The following is a 19090-nucleotide window of genomic DNA, read 5'->3' as shown; positions in this document are numbered from 1 at the left end:
CATTCCCCTCCCCCACCAGCCCCACTCTCACCCCTCCATCCACAAGGAAACTAGCTGCATCCTTCCTCAGCCTCTCCCTCCTCAATATACTCCCAAGCACTGTCCTCTGAGACCCACCTGAGCCTCCACAGGTCCGCACTGACGGTGGGTGGGACTCCAGCATTCTGCACCTGGCCAGTGGGGTGTGTGTGTGTCTTGGGGGGTGGGGTGGGCAGGATTTATGATAGCCAAAGCCCCTTCATTTGCAGTTCCCAGCTGAAGCTCCTAGCCAACAGAGGTGGCTTCCAGGAAGGAGGGGGAGGGGAGGGGGCTGCCATTGGTCTGCAGATCTGAGAGAGGGCACTGTCAAGCTTCACAAGGAGAAGCAAAGACTTCTGGCCCTGCAACCGCCCCCCCTCCCCCTTGCTCCACCTTCCAGGAGTGGGGTGGCTGAAGAGGCAGTGACTGTGTTCTAACACCCGCTCCTCCACGGACCGCTGAGATGAAGGTCCAGAAAGGCCGGGGCAGAGGTGCCGCCTGAGTTCCCAGAACTGGGGGAAGGCCGGTGTCTGGGCTCCCAGATTATACCTGGAAGGGATGGGAATAGTGGGGAGCATCGGTAATTAATGCTCACATCCCCCTGGGACAGGAAGGACAGCCTGTTAACCCATTCAATAACCCCCCACCCCTACCCCACCACCTTACAGCCCTGATACACATAAAAACTATACGTCCTGGTGCCCTCCATCGGAGTCTGGCTCACGAAGGGCGACTCCCATGGGTTACGGAGTCAAACGGCTCCAGAGTGGCTTGACTGCCATCTTTACAGAAGCAGATCGCCAGGCCTTTCTTGTGCAGTGCAAACATGTGGGTTCAAACCTTTAGCTTTGTAGCACCCGGAGAAGTTACAGACAGAAGATGGTGGAGGAAGACTGGGAGAGAGGAAAGAAAAGAATGTGGGGGAGGAAGTAAACAAAGCAAATTCGGGCGCTCTAAATAAGCTGGAATGGAGGAGGGGCACAGAGCCAGGCCCAACTGCCGGTCCCTGGAGCGCAGCAGCCCAACCAGGGAACCAGCGAAGCCCAGCTGGGCCTTGGGAAACCGGGTGGGTCAACCGGGCACTCGGGCTCACGGGAGCGGCGCCCAAGAACGTGCGCCCCATTCTGCTGTCCCCTAAACTGCGGCGGAGCAGGCCGGGCCGAAGTTCCCTGTCGGCGAACTGCCAAGCCTCGGAGGCGGGCGCCAGTGACAGGAGGCCCGAACCCTGACCCTTCCACAGACCTCAGCTCCCCAGGCTGAGAGGCAGGGAAGATGGATGAGAAGGAGGTCTCCGCGGTCATTGCGGTCCGGCGCGGAAGTTAGGTCCGCGCGCAGGGCACAGGGGGCGCTGGAACCTCGGCCAGGCCTCCCCCCAGGGAGCTGCGCGGCGGACGCGCTATCCCCCCACCCATGGAGCGGGGCCCGGGGCGTGCGGGACCAGGGCGCCCAGTCCGGGCGGAGCGCAGCGCGCTAGAGCGCCCGACCGCTGGGGCGCGTCGGGGCCCGGCCTCCTTTGAAACCCCATTGCTACCGCCAGGCTCTCTGAGGCGCCCGGAGAGCTGGTAGCACTGGGGACCCTCCGGCGGGCCCCATGGACTCCCCCACCTCCAATCGCTTTCCACCGCGGTCCTGCGTGGGCTGTCCCCCAGGAGATGAGAAGTGACACTTCCTATCCCGTCGTGCGCTGGGCGCGCACGAACCCTCCGAGGTGCGGAAGAGGGAGGCTGGCGGCAAGCGTCCTGAAGGAGGCGGCCCCGGAGCTAGACGCGAAGGGAGCCCTGGGGTGGGGCTGAGGGGGTGTTTTGGATGGGGAGGCGACACCCAGGCCCTTGGGAAAGTCGTGCGTCAAGCAGAGGAGCCTGGGGCGTGGTAGTGGCGCGAAATTCCGGAATGTGCCACCCGCCCGGGGGCGAAGTGGGGTGCTGGCTCCGAGCAGGGGACAGGAGAGGAGGGAGTGGCCAGGCCAGATCAGGGACTCCCGCCCCCGCCCCATACCTGCGCGCCCGCCCCGCCTCCCCGAGCCATTGGCTGGATCCGCCACCCATAAGTCGAGCCCCCCGGGGCCCGCCTCCAGCGCCGAGCCGCGCCTCGGCTAGCTGGGGCTGCCGCAGCCGTGCCACTCCGCCCGGCGCTCGGCCCATTACCCGCACGCGGCGCCCACGGGCTCCGGGCGGACCATGCGCCCGCCACCCACCAGCTGGTTATGCGCGCTGGCCGGCGCCCTCGCCTGCGCCCTCAGCCCCGCGGTGAGTGCCCTCCCGCCTCCCCCCCAGCCCCCCAGCCCCCTGAATCCCGGCAACGGGAGGTTGAAAGGGAGGAGCAGGCAGCGGTGGGGCTCGGTCGTCCATGCCTGCATCTGTGTTAGGGGAATGACACGCACGGAGCACCCCATCTCCACCCACCCCACTCCCGCGCCCAGCCCAGGACTGGATCCAGCCCCACGGGCCGAGATCTCGGTTGCGTCTAGTCCCCAACAGCGCAGCAGGGAGTGGGGACACCGAGCGGGATTGGAAAGGCCCCCAACCTACCTTCGGTGTATGTTTAGGTGTACGGAGGCGGGGAGGGGCTGTGTGTCTTGGGAAGGAGTGTCTGGGAGATTGTAGACTGTTGGGTGGGAGGGAAGCTGTGAGGAGCCTTCTTGCGTGCCGTCGCCCATCGGCAGGTGGGCGCGCGCGTAGGGGAGGGTCTTAGCAGCACCCTTCACGCTAGGGTCTCCAAGAATCTGGAATGGAGTCGTTGGAAGTAGGGTGGGGGTTCGTGTCCCGTAACTGAGCAGAAGAGAGCAGTTCTGGAACTCAGAAAAGGTAGTGGGCCGTGGGGTGTTGCAGGGGAGGTGGGGTGGGGGCGGGGTGGGGCGGGTCACAGCAGCGGCCAGCGGTTCTCCAGAGACTGAAGCAGAAGCGGGCAGTAAATAATAACTGTCCTCTTCCCCTCACCTCCACTTCCTCTCCTCCCAACTCAGTGTGTGCCACTGAGGCATGTGTGTCGTGTTCCCTGGGAGTGTGTGTGTGTGTGTGTGTGTGTGTGTGTGTGTGTGTGTGTCTCACCTAAACTGCAGGGTAGACCAACTTCCATGAAATATCTCCCTGGAAAAAAAAAAAGAAATATCTCCCTGAAAAAACGTGGGGAAGCCCCAGGACTGCCTGAGACCACTTTACAAATGGGCAAAAGAGACCAAACACCCAGAGTCCTCTCCTCTCCCAGTGATTGAGGTTGCATTCCGCCTGACACACACACACCTCCCACCCACCACCCACCCCTGCACGCTAACCCCTGAGCAATCAGGGGAACCAAAACCCTAAATGGGGCAGGGCTCCATCATTGAGAACTCATTACCCCATAATTGACAGAAGTCCTAATAGACCTGAGACCCACATCCTGAGCACTTGTGGGGGGGGGGGGCACAGCTCTGCCATCACTTGCAGCCCCTCAGTGTCAGAGGCCCCTAGCTCCCCCTGGCAGCCCCAGTGCTCTCCCAGTCTCCGCCCCTGGCCACTCAGACTCTTTGGATGAGTCCCGGTAGCGGGTGGGGAGGAGAAGGGGGCCTTGGAACTGACATACCACGCCCTGTCTCTGGAACCTTTCAGCCCGGGCACACCGTGGTTGCAGTGACTTCTCACATCACACCAGGTCACATCTGCGCGCCCCCCCCCCCCCCCCCCCCCGCCCCATCCCTGTCCTGGAACAGCCAGGCCTGGGCTCCTCAAATGTCCATCCTCCCTATGCTCCCACACCCTCCAGCTCTAGCTCCTCCAGACTACTGTCCTTGCTTGCTCTACCCAGCCCACTCTGCCCCCCTCCCCCATCAACTACCCCTGCCAGTCCTGCTCACCTTCCAACCTGGACTGCCCTCACAGTCCCATGGGGGCAAGGGCTGAAGAGTGCTGGGCCCAGGTGGGAGCAGGGACTCTGCCAGACTGGGTGACAGCAGGCCGGAATGCAGGCTCCCCATGGTCTCTCTCTGCTGCCCTGTCTTCCCACACGGGCCACCAGTTGGGACACAAAACTGACACCTGACAATCCTGCTCCAGCCCAACTCCAGAAGGGAGGTGGGGTGCGGGTGGGGTGGGGTGGGGGTCAGATGTTATCAGAGTCATAAACTGTCAGCTGCAAAGTTCAGATTGAAAGCCCTGAGGCTTTATCACTCCCGTTTATGGTCCCCTGACCTCAGCCTGGGAAGAGGAAATCTCTAAACAGGGAAGCAAAAATAAAGGGGAAAGAAAACCTCTAGGGCAGCGGTTCTCAATCTGTGGGTCTCAGCTCCTTTGGGGGTCAAACGACCCTTTCACAGGAGTTGCCAGATTCATCACAGTAGCAAAATGACAGTGATGAAGCAACAACGAAAATAATTTTATGGTTGGGGGTCCCCACAACATGAGGAGCTGTATGACAGGGCTGCGGCATTGGGAAGGTTGAGAACTGCTGCTCTAGTGTCTCAGAGGAAGACATCACCACACACACACACACACACACACACACACACACACACGGGCACACGGACACACAAGGACAGCAGGAACAGAGCTGCCCAGAGCAGCACCCAGGCTTGGGGCAGGGTGTGGACCACCAGGCTTGGGGTGGGAGGTGGGGGGGGGGGGGAGGCCCGGTGTCTCCAGGCACTTGGATCCAAGAACAGAAAACCTCTAAAGACGTGGCCTCTTTCCAGCACGACCTCCTGGAGTCCTGGGTAGGCGTAAGCAAGGTCAGACCTCACTCAGAGAAGAGAGCTGGCCCAGCCACAGCATGTTCCCAAAGGCCCACTAGGCAGTGAGCTGGGCCCAAGAGGAGTAGGGTAGTGGGTGACAGCCACTGGAGGGCTTGGAAGCAGATGGCAGGGCCACAGTGAGGAGGCAAGGCAAGGTCTTCAGGGACAGGTGGTCAGTAACCTGCCTTAAAGAGGAAAGGCAAAAGCCAATTGAGCCATCCCAGTCTCCAGGGGCAGCTGGGACCCACCTCGTTCTTCTAGATTCAGACCTACAGGCCCTGCCAGCAGAGATGGTTTTGTCTGGAGTGAAAAGTCAAGGCAGTTTGGCCAACCTTCCAGGAACTGACTGCACTACACTGTCTCTTCCAGGGAGCCTCCCCTGACTGCGGGTCTCAGCTCAGCATTCTCTGCCCCAGTCTGAGAAGGCTGCAGCCCACACGCACCTCTGCTGACCCTCCTGGGCGAACACACCTTAGCAGTATTGCAGAGAGAAAGAACAAGAAACCATTTATTCTCAACACCATACATATGGTGATGCCCCCTTTTTAAACGTGTATCCTAAGCATGTTCAATCCTATAAAAAAAAAAGTAGGGCAGCTAGTCTAATGAGCATGCAAATAGTCCAGTCCCAGGTTTGACCATTGCTAACCCTGGGTGGCAAATGCTTACACTGCCTGCCTAAGGGAATGACAGGATGTTAGAACATTTGCATTATTTCAAGCTGCACTCGGAGACCAAGGGATGCATCGTCATCGTCCTCGTCGCACCTCATTCAAGTTGCAATGATTCCTTATTATTCCAATATCTGAATATCCTCAATCAGGCACCACAAAGTAGGTGCCGCCAGCATATAGGCCATGCCCGTGCAGTACTCCCGGATCCTTCAGGGAATGGGGTGGAAAGGGGGGATCCAGCTCTGTTCAGATCTGACCAAGAGGGAGAGAACGCTGGTCCCCACTTTGCCTGTCTGTAAAGTGGGCACAGGCAGACTCAGTGACTCCTAAGGACGTCCTTATTTCTGGAAGGAGATGTTCTATATGCAAACCTTTCCTTAATCAGGGTCTCCTCTGATGAGCTGGTGAGCCATCCATATCCAACACACGCACACACACACACACAGCACATGACACACATGGCAGGGCACACACATACCAGTGTGGGGAGGAAGCAAAGGTGGGTGGAAGAGAGGACACTTCCCTTGGGAAGGCGATAATATTATCAATTGTTTGGGTAAGGGGTTAGTGGTGCTGTCTGGTAAGCTTTGGACTGGGTTCACACGGTCGGCAGTTCTAACCCACCAGCCGCTCCCAGGAAGAAGGATGAGGTTCTCTCCTCCCATCAAGAGCAACCGTCTCAGAAGACCCCCCCCCCGGTGGGGGGGGGCAGTTCTACGCAGTCCTGTGGGATCGCTGTGAGTTGGACGGACTAGATGGCAGAGTTGTGCTGAATTGAGTTGTGTCAAGCTGTGAGGGGCTTCCTTGTCCGTGTCCCGAGACTGTGCCACCGGCTGGCAGGGTGGGTGAGGAAGGAGAAAGGCCAGGCGCTTCACTGGGCAAGGCCCCATTCTTCCACGAGTGCTCTCAGCGGCATCTGCCGGCTATCAAACTTGGATCTTTGCTAAGCTTTAAAATCAAGTTCTTCCTGCACAGTGGCCGCCACAGGAGGGGGGAGAGATCACCAGCCAGTCTCTGTGGGGGGGGCACTCACAGCCATGTGCCCGGCTTCCTGCTGCAGGCCCCAGTGCTAACGTCACCCCCAGGCTCTGGATTTGCAGCCTAGGTGCTCTGTCCCAAAGGGTTCCTGGGAAGACCCTCAAGGGACAGAGGATTCACACTGCCTGCTTGCCCTGGCTCCCTCCTTTGCTGGCCAGCACCGAAGGGACCATCTACGAAGAACTCTTAAGGTCTCGTGTCCCAAAGGAAAGCTCCTTAGAAGAACCTGGGAGAGGACCAGGCTTAACTCCAGTCTTTGCTTAGGACAACTCACTGCCTTGGAGTCAATGCTGACTCACAGCAACCATGTAGGACAGGGCAGAACTGTCCCTGTGGATTTCCGAGGTCATAACTCTTTACAGGATTAGAAAGCCCCGTCTTGCTCCCTCAGAGCAGCTGGTCGATTTGAGCTGCTGACCTTGAAGTTAGCATCCCAATGAGCAGATTCTCCTAATAACAAGAGCTCACTTTCGCCGGACTCCTCCAAGGGATGTCCTGGTCCCACTATGAGCTGTGCACCCCTAGGTCGCCCCATCACCCCCACACACCTGTTCTCCGGGTACCTCTCAGCACCAGGACAGAGGCCAGCTGTGTGGCAGGCAGATATATTCATGTAAGAAGACTGGAAGGGAGAGAGAAATTAGACTGCGGTAGGGACAGCAGGAACTGCCAACCTCGCCACCACTCCTGCGGTGGGCAGGGCTGTCACTTGTCCGTGGGTGAGACATTCAGACTGCTGTGGTTGTGCTAGGAATCAAAGCTGTGGCTGGACTGGGGCCGGGGTGTAGACAGCAAGATTAGCCTGGCGAGGGGCTGTCTGGGGCTCTGACCGTAGCAGTAACCGCTGATCCTCGTGCCCGCCTGGAGCCCTTTCCATGTGTTTCTCACCACAAGCCTGGAAGTAGGGGGTGCTGCGGTCCCCACTGTACGGAGGGGTCTCCTAGACCCCTCAGCCAGGAAGTCAGACTTCAGAACCTGCAGCCTGACCCAGACTCCGGCGTAGCTTCACTGAAAAGTACTGCTTTTTCCAGCTATCAGCTGACCTGGGTCCCAAGTGGGGGGCTGCGATGGTTAAGCCCACAAAGTGTGCCCCTCGGAAGGAATGGCGTTTGGCCTTTAACACACCTATGTAGCCACCCCCTCCTTCAAACTAAGGTGCATCCCGTACCCCACCAGGCCCCTTCACCCTTATTTCCACTTCTTGTAGCGCCTTCGACCAAGCGGGGAGCATGCTCCCCTCTCCCCATCGTTGTGACCTCTATAATCCACTAATTCTCCTCCGGTGTACTGCCCCAACCTGTCCTCACCTGTCCCCTTCGCTCCTTGACCCCTTGACTACAAACCCTCATCCTCAAACCCAGCGGTTCTCAACCTGTAGGTCTCGACCCCTTCTGTAGATCAAATGACCCTTTCACTGGGGTCACCTGATTCATCACAGTAGCAACATGACAGTGATGAAGTAGCAACGGAAATCATTTTATGGTTGGGTTTGGTCACCAGCACATGAGGAACTTGTGAAAGGAAAGGTTGTGGCATTAGGAAGGTTGAGAACCACCGCTAGAGAGCCAAAGCCCAGTGCCACAGGCAGACTTTGGCCAGCTCCCTTTCCCGCTGGCTCCTCTGTGGGTTTCCCTGTGAGTCTCTTGGCTGCTACCTCCTTCCATGGGGAGGGTGGGGGGGCATAGCTAGATTAGGGGGAGACCCTTCACTCTAACCCCCCCACCTGCCTGTCTTCTCCACCAGGCCTGGGCAGGAAAAAAGAACCCCGCTTCCCCCCTCCCACCCCCCACTACCTGACAAACCTCAGGAAGGCACATTATCCCACGGTGGCCGGTACTCGGCAGCTTGCAGGCAGAAAGCTCTTTCTCTTGTCTTGTCTAACCCAGCCTACTGTGTGTCGCGCCCCTCTCCTCAGAGGGCCTCATGCTCCCCAGTGATCCCACTGAGTAGCCCCCTCAGGCTCTCCTGCTGCTGGTCTCCAGCTAGGACCCGGCGGGGGGGTTCTGAAATCCAGCTGGTCTCAGTGGTCTCAGACTTCCTATATGGAGATGGGTGTGGCCCACAACTGAGCCGAACCCACCCCATCTTTCAGAGCCCCCAGCATCCCATAGCGACAGCCCTCCCTATCCTCACCTCCCCTACAGGCTTAGACTCTGCCCCAGACCTTTGAAGCCCCCAAAGGGGACCTTTATCCCAAGTGGCTCCCCACATCTCTGTGTGGGATGAACTCCAAGGAATGAATGTGCCTTAGAGCCTAAAATCAGCCTGACCCTGGGGGCAAGCTGAGACGAGGGTGTTCAAGGCCAGCTGGGACCCCCACACCTTCTCCAGGACAGCAGTCCCCAGGTCTGCGTGAAGAGGCGCAGGGAAAGCAGTCTAAAACCTCACCCCAATCCCGCCCCTCTTCTGTTCCCTGCCATGGGGTGGCCAGGATATGGGAGGTCACTGGCAGGGAGTTGGCATGGGAAATCCTGAGTCTCTGGTCGGTGTGAGAGGGTGGGGACTGCTGTGTTCATGCCACCATGGGCCCCTCGCTCTGCACTCCCTCTGTTCCTGCCTGAACCCAGGTCTTGTCACTTCTTACCTGGACTGGTGCGACAGCTTTCGGCACACCGCCTGCAACCTCCTCCAAAGGATCCCAAGGGAGTGTGTCTAATGTGTGGGACACCATCCACGCTCTCCTGCTTTGAATCGTTTATAATCCTCCCTGGCCTAGGGATCCAAGCCCAAAGTGGCATTCAAGGCGCTTCCCAAACCCACCCCTGCCTAAAGAGCCCCAGGACCCCCAGTGGCAGACACCCTGCCTTCACACCCCAGGAATGGCATAGGCGTTCTCATGCCCTGTGCTCCGACACATTGTTCCTTCTTTCTGGAACGTTCTTCTCTGTATCTCAGTCAAACCCTTACGTATCCTACCCCTTTCCCTGGGAAGCCCACACTCCAGCTCTGTCTCCCCCTAAATCACTGCCCTCGGATCAGTAGCAGGCTTGGCGGTCTCCTGTCAGGGAATTTCCCCACTCTTTCTGGGCCTGTAGTATCCAGAGGGATAAGGAGGATATTTAGTGTAGGAAAATAAGTGGGAGAGGAAGTCCAAAGTCTGCTTGAATTCCTCAGTGATAAGGGCTGGAGGGAACTGCCCTGGCACTTGCTCCCAAAGGGCAATGGTTGACCAGATGGCCCCAGGCTAAGCCATGGAGAGCGATTGATAGAGTCCAGACCAGTGACCGGGGAGCCGGGTTCTATGTGAGCGGGGCTTGGGAATGAGCATCGGCTAGCTGACCTTAGAGCCTTCACGACCCCTCTCTGGGTCTCCACTTCCTCTCTCCCTTTCCCACATCGGGCCCAGCACTCAATTCCATTGGTGGGAGAACAAAGGTAATTTTTCAGATTTTTCCCTACCTTCCTTCGAGACACCCCAGGCCCCTGGGTTCCTCTGTAGTCACGTCTCCTTCCTTCCCTTAGTCTGTCAGAAAGAACCCTGTGCCCACAAGCATGAGCAAGCACCATCAGGCCGGGGAGTTGACTCACCACTCTTCCACTCTCAAAGAACAGCAGGCCGGAGCTGACAGTAAGTCACCCTGTGGGGACTGCAGTGGCTGGTGGCCATCACCTCTCCATAAACCACACAGTCACAGCGCTGACTTAATTGGTGCCCTGCAGTGACGACGCCCTTTGTCCTGTTCTCAAAGCACGGTCTAGACTCCGTTGCTGACTAGGACAGAGAATACAGCCAGCTCAGGCCATAAAAAGGTGACTGTCTTATGTTGCCAGATGTAGACCGGTTCAGGCACGGCTGCACTCAGGGACTCAACACCCAGTAGGTCTCCATCCTTCTACTGGACGGTCGGCTGTGTGGTCTTCATTATTGGGCTCCATTTGCCAATAAGAGGCAATGGTATCTCCAGCTGCCCAATCCTTTAAGGTTTCCAGTCCTCAAAGGGAGAGAACCAATCTACTTGCCCAATGGCTTCTTTCAAAGTCCCAGTTAGTTAGGTGCCAACTGGTAGCTTCTGACTCGTAGTGGTGACCCCCAAGTCTACCAAGACGAACCACTGCCCAGTCCTGTGCCATCCTCACATCTGGTGCTATATGGGATCCCTGTGTGTCAGGCACTGTGCGTGTTGAGCAAATAAGCCCGTAGCAGCATCAGGATTAGGATTAGAGGAAGACTCATGAATAATGTGCTGTCTGCACTATGCAAGGGGGCATCCCCGCCACACAAACGGAAAAAAGCTCCACTGGGTGCTTTCCCCCCCCCCCCCCCCCACTAGGTAAGCATCCAGCAACTTGCTCTGAGTTAGTGCACCCAGTGGCATCACCTGGGAAGGTTCTTTCGGGTCACAGTGAATTTTTTTGTAAAAGTCCTTTTGCTCAAACCTTGTTTTTGGTTTTTTGTTGGGTTTTTGTTTTGTTTTTGTTTTTGTTTATGGTCAATTTAAGAGAGAAGCATACAGCTGTGAATTTTTTTTTCCTGCTCAGGGAAAAACGTTACAGAAACTGTTATGATGTTGAACAGTTTACAAGGACAGCACTATGGGAAAAACTCAAGTATACAAGAGGTTTTCTCGTTTCAAAAAAAGGTGAAATGCCGATTGATGACATACCTCGTTTTGGACGTCCACCAGGTTCCTGAACAGATGAAAATATCAACTAGTAGTGCATTTGAAGTTTGTTCCGCCAAGTCAGACTGTTAATCAAGCTTTCTATTTAGAGGTTCTGAAAAGAGTATGTAACAGTGCGTGACAAAAGAGGCCTGATGGGTGGCAGACGAGGGCAGACAGTTTTGTCACCATGACAACGCTCCTGCTCACACAGCCATTTCAGTGCATCAGTTTCTGGCAAAAAACAGCATGCCCCTTAGTGTAAGACATGAAAAAATAATAATAATTTATAAATTATCAAGATGAGGGAGAGAGAGATGGGGAGAAATGAGAAGCTGATATCAAGGCTCACGTAGAAAGAAAATATTTTGAAAACGATGATGGTAACATGTGCAAATGTGCTTGACACAGTCGACAGATGTATGGATTGTGATAACAGTTGTACAGCCCCCAATAAAATGATTTTAAAAAACCAGCATGCCTCTCTTGCCCCATGTACCTTACTCACCTGACCTCGCTCCATGCGACTTCTTTTTGTTTCCAAGAATGAAGAGGGGCATGAAAGGGCTGCGATTTGACAAAGTAGAAGAGGGGAAGAAAATAAAACCAAAAACGAGGGAGGGGCCGTCGGCCGTCCACACAAATGAGTTTGCAAAACGTTTCCAAGAGTGGAATCGCAGATTTGACCAATGTATGAAGGGTAATGGAGAGTACTTTGAAGGTACTAAGGTTGTTTTGTTTTGTTAATTAAGTACACAGCTTTGGGGGAGGGGATCTGGTGTATTTTGTGCAACTCCTCGTATGGTACAGCTCTGCTTCTTGAAAGTGAAGAGGGTCTGAAGCACTTGCTAAGGAAGATCAACATCTGCCCCTTTGGTGTGCATTACAACTCCCCAAAAAGAAAGCCCAAGCCCTCACACTGCACCAGTAAGTGACGTCATGATAGATGGAAAGAACATGGAAGATGCAGAGACTCTCATCTTACGCAGATCCAGAGCCAACGCCTGTGGGGCAACAGTCATGAAATCAACCGTGTGTTGTCAGGGACCTCTCTCAAGTACTAAAAATCAGAGCACTAAAGTGTGCCCAACCTCCACCGTGGTATTTCCAGTTTCCTCATCAGCTTGCAAAAGCTGGACGATGAATAAGGAAGGTCAAAGAAGACCTGATGCCTTTGAATTTTGGTATGGCAATATATTATACTATGAACTGCCAATGAATGAAAATCTGTCTTAGAAAGTATATAGCCAGAATGCTCCTGAGAAGCCAGGATGGAGAGTGTGTTAGTCCAGGTCGACTAGAGAAACAAACCAGGGAAACTCATATGTGTAAGAGAAAGAGCTTTATATAATGAGTCATCATATATGAAGAAAACATCCCAGTCCAGATCAAGTCCATAAGTCTGAAAATAGCCCATATGTCTGATACCAGTCTATAAATTCCTCATCAGACTCACGCAACACATGCAATGATGCTGAATGCAGGAAGATCACAGGCCGGTGGGTGGAAAGTCTTGTGGATCGGGTGGCCCTGGAAGCATCTCAGCACTGGCGTGGGTCTCCACGTGGCTCCTCCAGCTCGAGGGCTCTGGTTCCATCAGCGTAGCTCCATGTGGCTTGTCAGCAGGACTGTGTAGCAGAGAGTGTGTCTGGCCTCCAGTGAGCTCCTTATTTACATCATGCCTCCAAAGGCGGTCATCAAGCCGCGACCTGATTGACAGGCAAGACTCCTCCCCATTGCAAGTTGACAGGAGGAGATGTAACTGCCACAGAGAGTCTTCGTCTTATGTGCTTTAGGCATGTCATCAGGAGGGACCCTTCCCTGAAGAAGGCCATTGAGCTTGGTCAAGTGTGGGGGGATTCCCCCAAAAGAGGGAGCGAGCCCCTTAATGGGATGGATAGACACAATGGGCGCAGCTGTGGGCTCAACATCGCAGTGAGTGATGGCTCAGGGCGGAGCAGTGTCTTGTTCTGTTGTCTGTGGGATCACCACTCTTCAGAGCCAGCTTAGCAACACCTACCAGCAGCAGCGGGAGTAAGTCTCCTGGCTCCGAGTAGGCCGACTCAGGCCATATGCCAAGCCCTGCAGTTAACAATGCTCTGACTAGCTCAAGTCGTGGTTGCTTGTAGATCCCCTGGAAGAGAGTTTAGTACAGTGGTTCGCAACCTATGGGTCACGACCTCTTTGGGGGTCAAACAACCCTTTCACAGGGGGTGCCCAATTCATAACAGTAGCAAAATGACAGTGATGAAGAAACAACAAAAATAATGTTATAGTTGGGGATCACCCCAACATGAGAAACTGTATGAAAGGGTCTCGGCATTAGGAAAGTTGAGAACCACTGGGTTAGTAGAAAACCATGACGTTGGAGCAAGAAAGGGGGTGGTTTCCCAGATGGGAAAAGAGAGCCAGGTACCAGTGGAGGGTAAAGGATTCCGGAAAGTAGGAACAATGTGCATCCACTCGGCTTTGACAGTGTGGTATGATGGGAGGCATGGGTGGGCAGGAAAAGGAGAGGCGGCTGAGAAGGGGCCAGAAGGCAGGGCAGTCTCTGGTGGGTGAGAGGGAGATTTCACAGGGAGATGCAGGCACCGAGACCATCAAGGTAGACCAATGAGGGGCCACAAGCTGGGGCGGCCAGCAGCCCCGTGTCGTGTTGCTTTGCAGAGGCCACCTCTGGCGACCTCACTCCCCATGCCTGGGCCTGTGAGCCATCCAGAAACCTTGGGAGGCAGAGTGTCCCATGCAGGGCAGCCCACGGGGCCCTTATAGGAATGCAGGACACGCGTGGCCTGGGAAAGGAACCGCAGTATCTGAGGGCTGCTTTCGCAGAAACACAAGTGGGTGCATTTCACAAACAGGAATGTATTTTCTCACAGTTTAGGAGGCCCAATTGTCAGGGTAACCAGCCCCTAACAAATCTTCACCGGCCCGGCAGGTGCAATTGTCCAGCGATAAAATGTAAAGATGACAGTAAATTCATAGGGAATAAGGGAGAAAGTAAAATGAAGGAGTCAGATACATTTCATGGTAGCATGCTCACCTCAGCCCCTCTTGATGGTCCACGTGAAGATCCAGAGACCAGAGGAGCATGAGGGAGACCGATTTATTTCTAATCAAAGGTTATATATACTTGGGTGCATGCAAGCCTCCTGATTACAGGTCATGACCTATGTCACAGGAGGCAATACAGTAATGGGAAGGGAAGGATCTAGGTGTACATGCGCAATAAGAAGAACAGGGATCAGGGGTACACATGTGACAAGATGAGCGGATCCTAGTTTCTAGATGGAGCATAACCTGATTGTCCTTGAGCTGGAGACTTGACTTATTCTAAGCTTTCTGCGGAAGAGAATCCACTGCCCTCAACAGCAGGGAGTGAGACCCCTATGGTGGGAGAAACACTAGTGCCTGGTTGCTCTGGACGGCTGAATGCCTACAGGGAGGATAGCTCTTCGCCTCTGACCTCCCACCATGTCCTGGCAAATAGCCTCTCAGGTTAGGCAGCTATTTGGGGGAGACAAAGCTGGGGAAAGTCTGTTTATGTCCCGCACCCAACGTTTGCACTCATGGTCCCCGCTCCAGGGGGAGGCCTTCTCTCTGTGTCCACTCTCAGGGAAGGTCCTCTCTTGCCTCTTTAGCTCCTGGGCCTCATTTCCCTGGTGAGCTCCCACGTGCTATGGCCCCCGTCTGAGCTCACTCACTGATTGAAACCCCTCTCTTGTCTCCAAAGAGATCTACCTGACACGAGCAATGTCTCCTTCACCTAACAGAAAGCCTGCCTCCCAAGGGAAGGGCCCCACATGCTCAGGGGCTGGGGGTTCACGGCTGGACATCATTCCATTCGTTACACATAAGGGACGCACTTCCTTGAAATCTCCTGGGTGCTTGCGGAGAAAGCTCTGTGACCATGAGGTGCCATCAAAGCTCCCAGGAAGACGGGGGTGGGAGGCTGAAGAGGTGGAAGGGCTCAGTGGCATGGTCTTTGGGCACTGCATGTCCAAGCTGGGGCCCTGCCCCTATTCCACAGCAGTGGAGCAGTCATTGCCACCTGGGCACAGATTCCTCAGGAGAGCTGATTTCCTGAAGGCAATGGTCGAAGTCAAGTCGCCCACTTGGTTCCTGCAGGCCAGGCAGGGACCCCTTAAGGGAAGGAAATAAGCAGTGCCCCCTCCACCAGGTGCTCTCTTCCTAAGTCCATGGCAACAAGCCTTTGAGTCAGCAGGGAGGTAGCTGAGGCCCTTTTGGTCTATAGCCAGGAGGACCTTATCCCAGGGTGGGAGGGCCAAGCTGGTGGAGACACTGAGAAGCTCTGATTGTGGGGCGGTTTGGGTAGACCCTTACCACATCCCCCACCCGCACCCCACTTGCTAAGGACTGTGGCCTTCTCCTCTTGCTAAGATAAGGAAACTGAGGGGAAGTCAACAGGTCCTAGTAGCCATCATTTCCCTAAAACCAAAGAGCAGACAGCTGCCAGCAGCCCAGTGACTCCCTGGTGGAAGCTCCTAGCTCCTAGCTATCCTTCCCACCCGGCAAGACACACACTGTCCCTAGAATTGCTCAGGTGCTAAGAAGGAGACAGTGGAGGTGTGGCAAGCCGAGCCAGAGGGGAGAGACCCCTTCACCACCTGGGAACCCAGAAGGACTCACCACATGCTCCCAGAATGGAGACAGAGGCTGGAAAACAAGGCCAGACATATGGCCATCCCGTAGACCTGGCCCCAGGAGCTGGAGGCTATAGTACAACCGCTCACAACAAAGTAAGACTGGCTGCTCTCACTCCCATACGGGAAGACGGAGGTGGTCGCCTCCGATGGACCAGCTCTGGGCTCTGAGAAAGCTCTGTTCAAGGTTTTATGTCCCATCAGGAGACAAAGTTGTGACAGTCCCCACACTGTTGGGGGAGCCAACCAAGAAGTGATGGCCAAGTCCTTGGAATAATATACACGAGTGGTGGGTCCATTCTGGGTTAGGGCACGGGGTCAGGCTAGGCCTGGAGGTAGAAGGCCATCTGACACTGGGAGTGGAACAGCCACTTGGTCTGAGGTAGGGACCCAGACTGGGTCTGGGACCAGGGTTGGGTCTAAAGTCAGGACCCTGACTCCACTGGAACTTGGAAGCCCTCCAGGTTCTGGTCAGGTGCCTGCTTGCAGCCGGACCCCAGGCTCCTGGAGTCGGCCGGCGGTCAAGGGGCAGAAGGTGAAAGGGGTCCCCCTCTCCTCTCTGTCCGCAGGATGGCCAGGCCGCGGGGCTGCTGCGGGAGGAGTGCGTCTTCCTGCAGGAGATCGAGCTGAACCGCCAGCAGTGCCTCCTGGAGGCTCAGGTGGAGAACGTGACAGCAGGTGACACCTCGGGCTGAGCCAGGGCCCCAGAGCCTCGTGGTTCCTCAGATCCCGTGGCGTTCGCCCCACAATTGTTGGATGGGGCCCCAAGTGAACGGATCCCCTGGGATGTGAGGGAAAGATGCCTGCCGGGAGAATTGGGAAAGCCAGGTGGAAGAAGGAATGGGGAGGGGGATGTTAGGTGTCCCCGTTAAGTCGGTTCTGACTCATGAAGATGCACGTCAGAACAGAACAGGACCTCACAGTCCTGCACCATCCACGCAGGTTCCAGCCAAGGTCCTCCAACCTTAGCTGAAGAATGCATACTATGTTGGGGTTCTAAAAAGTGACAGGAGCCAGCTCGACCTTTGGGGGTCTTTCTGGGAGGGTGGTGTCTATGGCTGCCGCCCCATCCAGGGTAAGAAAGCACAAGGTGCCCTGTGGTGGGGGCCTGTGAACAACGGAAACAGCTCATAGGGGGAACACCCTGGGCGGGGTTTCTCAGCCCCTGAGCTCAGCTGGATCTGCAATGGAGAAAGCTGGCCTTACACACCCTGCCTTCTGGAATCTGAGCATTGGATGACAGAGGGGGAGCAGAGGGCACTTGATGACCATGGGTGATCCCACAAGCACCTCCATGGGAGCTCAGCGCCATCTTGACCAACTAGAGAGAGAAGGGGCCCCCAGGCTGGTGTGCACAGGTCAGGGAAACTAAGGCCCAGCCTGAGGGTTCGCCACCTGCCAAGACCCCCAAGACCTGGGAGTGACACCGAGCCTACACATGCCTAGGACACACACACACACACACACACACACACACACACTGAGCCTCCCCATCCCAACCCACCTGCAGCAAGCCAGGCTCATTCGCTGCTAATTAGATGAGCCAAGGTCAGACCCAGGGGCGGGCGCCCTGGGAGGTCAGGGAAAGCACCCTGTGGGTGAGGCTGCCCAGCGTGCCCAGCGCCTCAGATCAGGTGAGGCCATCAAGCCGAGTGACAGACAGTCTCTATTCTTCACTCCCTCCCACCCCCACCCAGGAGCCCAGCCCCTTGCTCAATAGCCCCGGGATAAAAATAGAAGGTACTGCAGGTGACTTCCTTCTAAAGGTGGCGGTTGAGCCAGGCTTGGAAGGATGGGCAGGGTTTGGAGAGACTGGGGAGGTGAGGAGGGCTCACTGAGGGGAATGGGTGGGGCGGGCAATGAGGGCTGGCTGCAGTCGCAGTGAAGTGGCTGTGCCAGCTCTGGGCCTCCTGCCCAGTTCATCTTCCTGGGCTCGAAGCTGGAGTTATGCAACCGTTGCGGTGCTTCGCCATGTCTTCACGGCCCACCGTCTGAGATCAGCAGGTCTGGGGCCCCTCACTCCTGCTCCTTGGCAGCCGGGGTGACCAGCCTCTGCATCCTGTGCCTTCAGTGTACGGTTTAACCTCAGGGATAGAGTCTCAAGGAGGGATGAGTCCTGTCTCCTGAGGCCCTGGGTGGAAGGCCTCAGCTGAGGGGGGACTGGAGCAGCCCGCAGCATGTATACCCACCCAGGGCAGGCATTCCAGACAGACAGCGGGCAACCCAAGATGCCATGACCCCAAATTCCAGCCCCACTGGCAGCACCTCCCAGACTCAGAGAGCAGGCCACCTCATGGACCCGGTGAGGTCATTGCTGGCTCAGGGTGTTTGTTGGCTGACCACTCGCTGTCACACGCAGCCAGCCCGAGCTGCAGAGGAGGGCAGGGCTATGGATCTTCCCATGACCTTGAGAGGCTGTGTGTGTGCATGTGTGTGTGTGTGTGCATGTGTGGGGGGGGTCTGCACCCAGAGAAGTACACTTGTTTATATGTGTGCATGTACTCATCTGCACACACAAGAATTACAACATGACCCAGCACAGCCCCCCACTCAGAGTCCTTCAGGGTGACCTTCCCTGGTTGGTCTGCTGTCCCCAGTGGGTGCACAAAGGCAGCCTGGGCCTGTGTCTCTGTGGGTTGGCGACACATGTGATCGGGCCAGGGAGCCTCCCTGAACAGGCAGATAGGGAGCACCCCCAGAGCCCTGGCCAGCATAGCACCAGCGGCGGGAACCAAGGATTTCCACTGTTGTCACAAACCAGCCCCCTCTTCTCCCTGTAGGGGGCTTCCCCAGTGGTGGTACACCCTGACTGCTCTTCCCTGCTCGCTGTGCTGCCCCCCACCTCAGCTTCACAGTAGTCCCCTGAGACCAAGGGTCATCTCTCCCAAAGCAGGGTCCTTCTCCCTCTCCTCCCCCCACCTCTGGGGAAGCTGAACCAGAACTGGAAGCCCATTCCCACTGCAAGTCCCCTCCCTGGCCTGTGCTGGACACCCCAGGGCTCAGAGAGAGTCCTGAGTCCAGGGGTGCCGTTTAGGAGCTGGCCCGCAGATCAGGGTATGCCCAGGCCATCAAGTGGGGGAAACCAAGTCCAACAGCAGCAACATGCCCAGAGATGTGAGGCAGAGCTGTTCTAGCCAGGAAGAGTGGGGCAGTCTTGCTGGATAGGGGTTCAGCGTGGCAACAGGCTGTGTACTCTCCAGCAATGTGACCTGACCTCTGTGTGCCTCTGTTCCCCCACACACACACCTCCTGTGAAAACCTGAGAGGGTTCAGTAAGTGATTCCTTTAAGGGGTTAGCATAACTCCAAGCGCAAGGGCTGCATTATGCGTGTGGCAATATTCCTGGCAGGGCCTTGAACTCTGAGCTGATTAAACTGGCCTGACGGGCCT

At 56.1% G+C, this 19090-nt stretch overlaps 1 protein-coding gene across 1 annotated transcript in view; it reads left to right on the top strand.

Moving 5' to 3' along the window:
• The first annotated feature begins 1290 nt into the window (after nt 1-1290).
• Nucleotides 1291-19090, top strand: part of VIPR1 (vasoactive intestinal peptide receptor 1) — a 32642-nt gene continuing 14842 nt past the window's right edge. Inside the window, exons 1-3 of the mRNA XM_075555858.1 lie at nt 1291-1323; nt 2115-2264; nt 16270-16378. Of these exons, the coding sequence (XP_075411973.1) occupies nt 1291-1323; nt 2115-2264; nt 16270-16378 (292 nt within the window). The remainder of the gene's footprint in view (nt 1324-2114; nt 2265-16269; nt 16379-19090) is intronic.

This window comes from Tenrec ecaudatus, chromosome 8 (assembly GCF_050624435.1).
Source record: "Tenrec ecaudatus isolate mTenEca1 chromosome 8, mTenEca1.hap1, whole genome shotgun sequence".
NCBI classification, from domain to species: domain Eukaryota; kingdom Metazoa; phylum Chordata; class Mammalia; order Afrosoricida; family Tenrecidae; genus Tenrec; species Tenrec ecaudatus.
The sequence above is the reverse complement of the archived record's forward strand: the minus strand, read 5'-3'. Positions and strand labels throughout refer to the sequence as shown.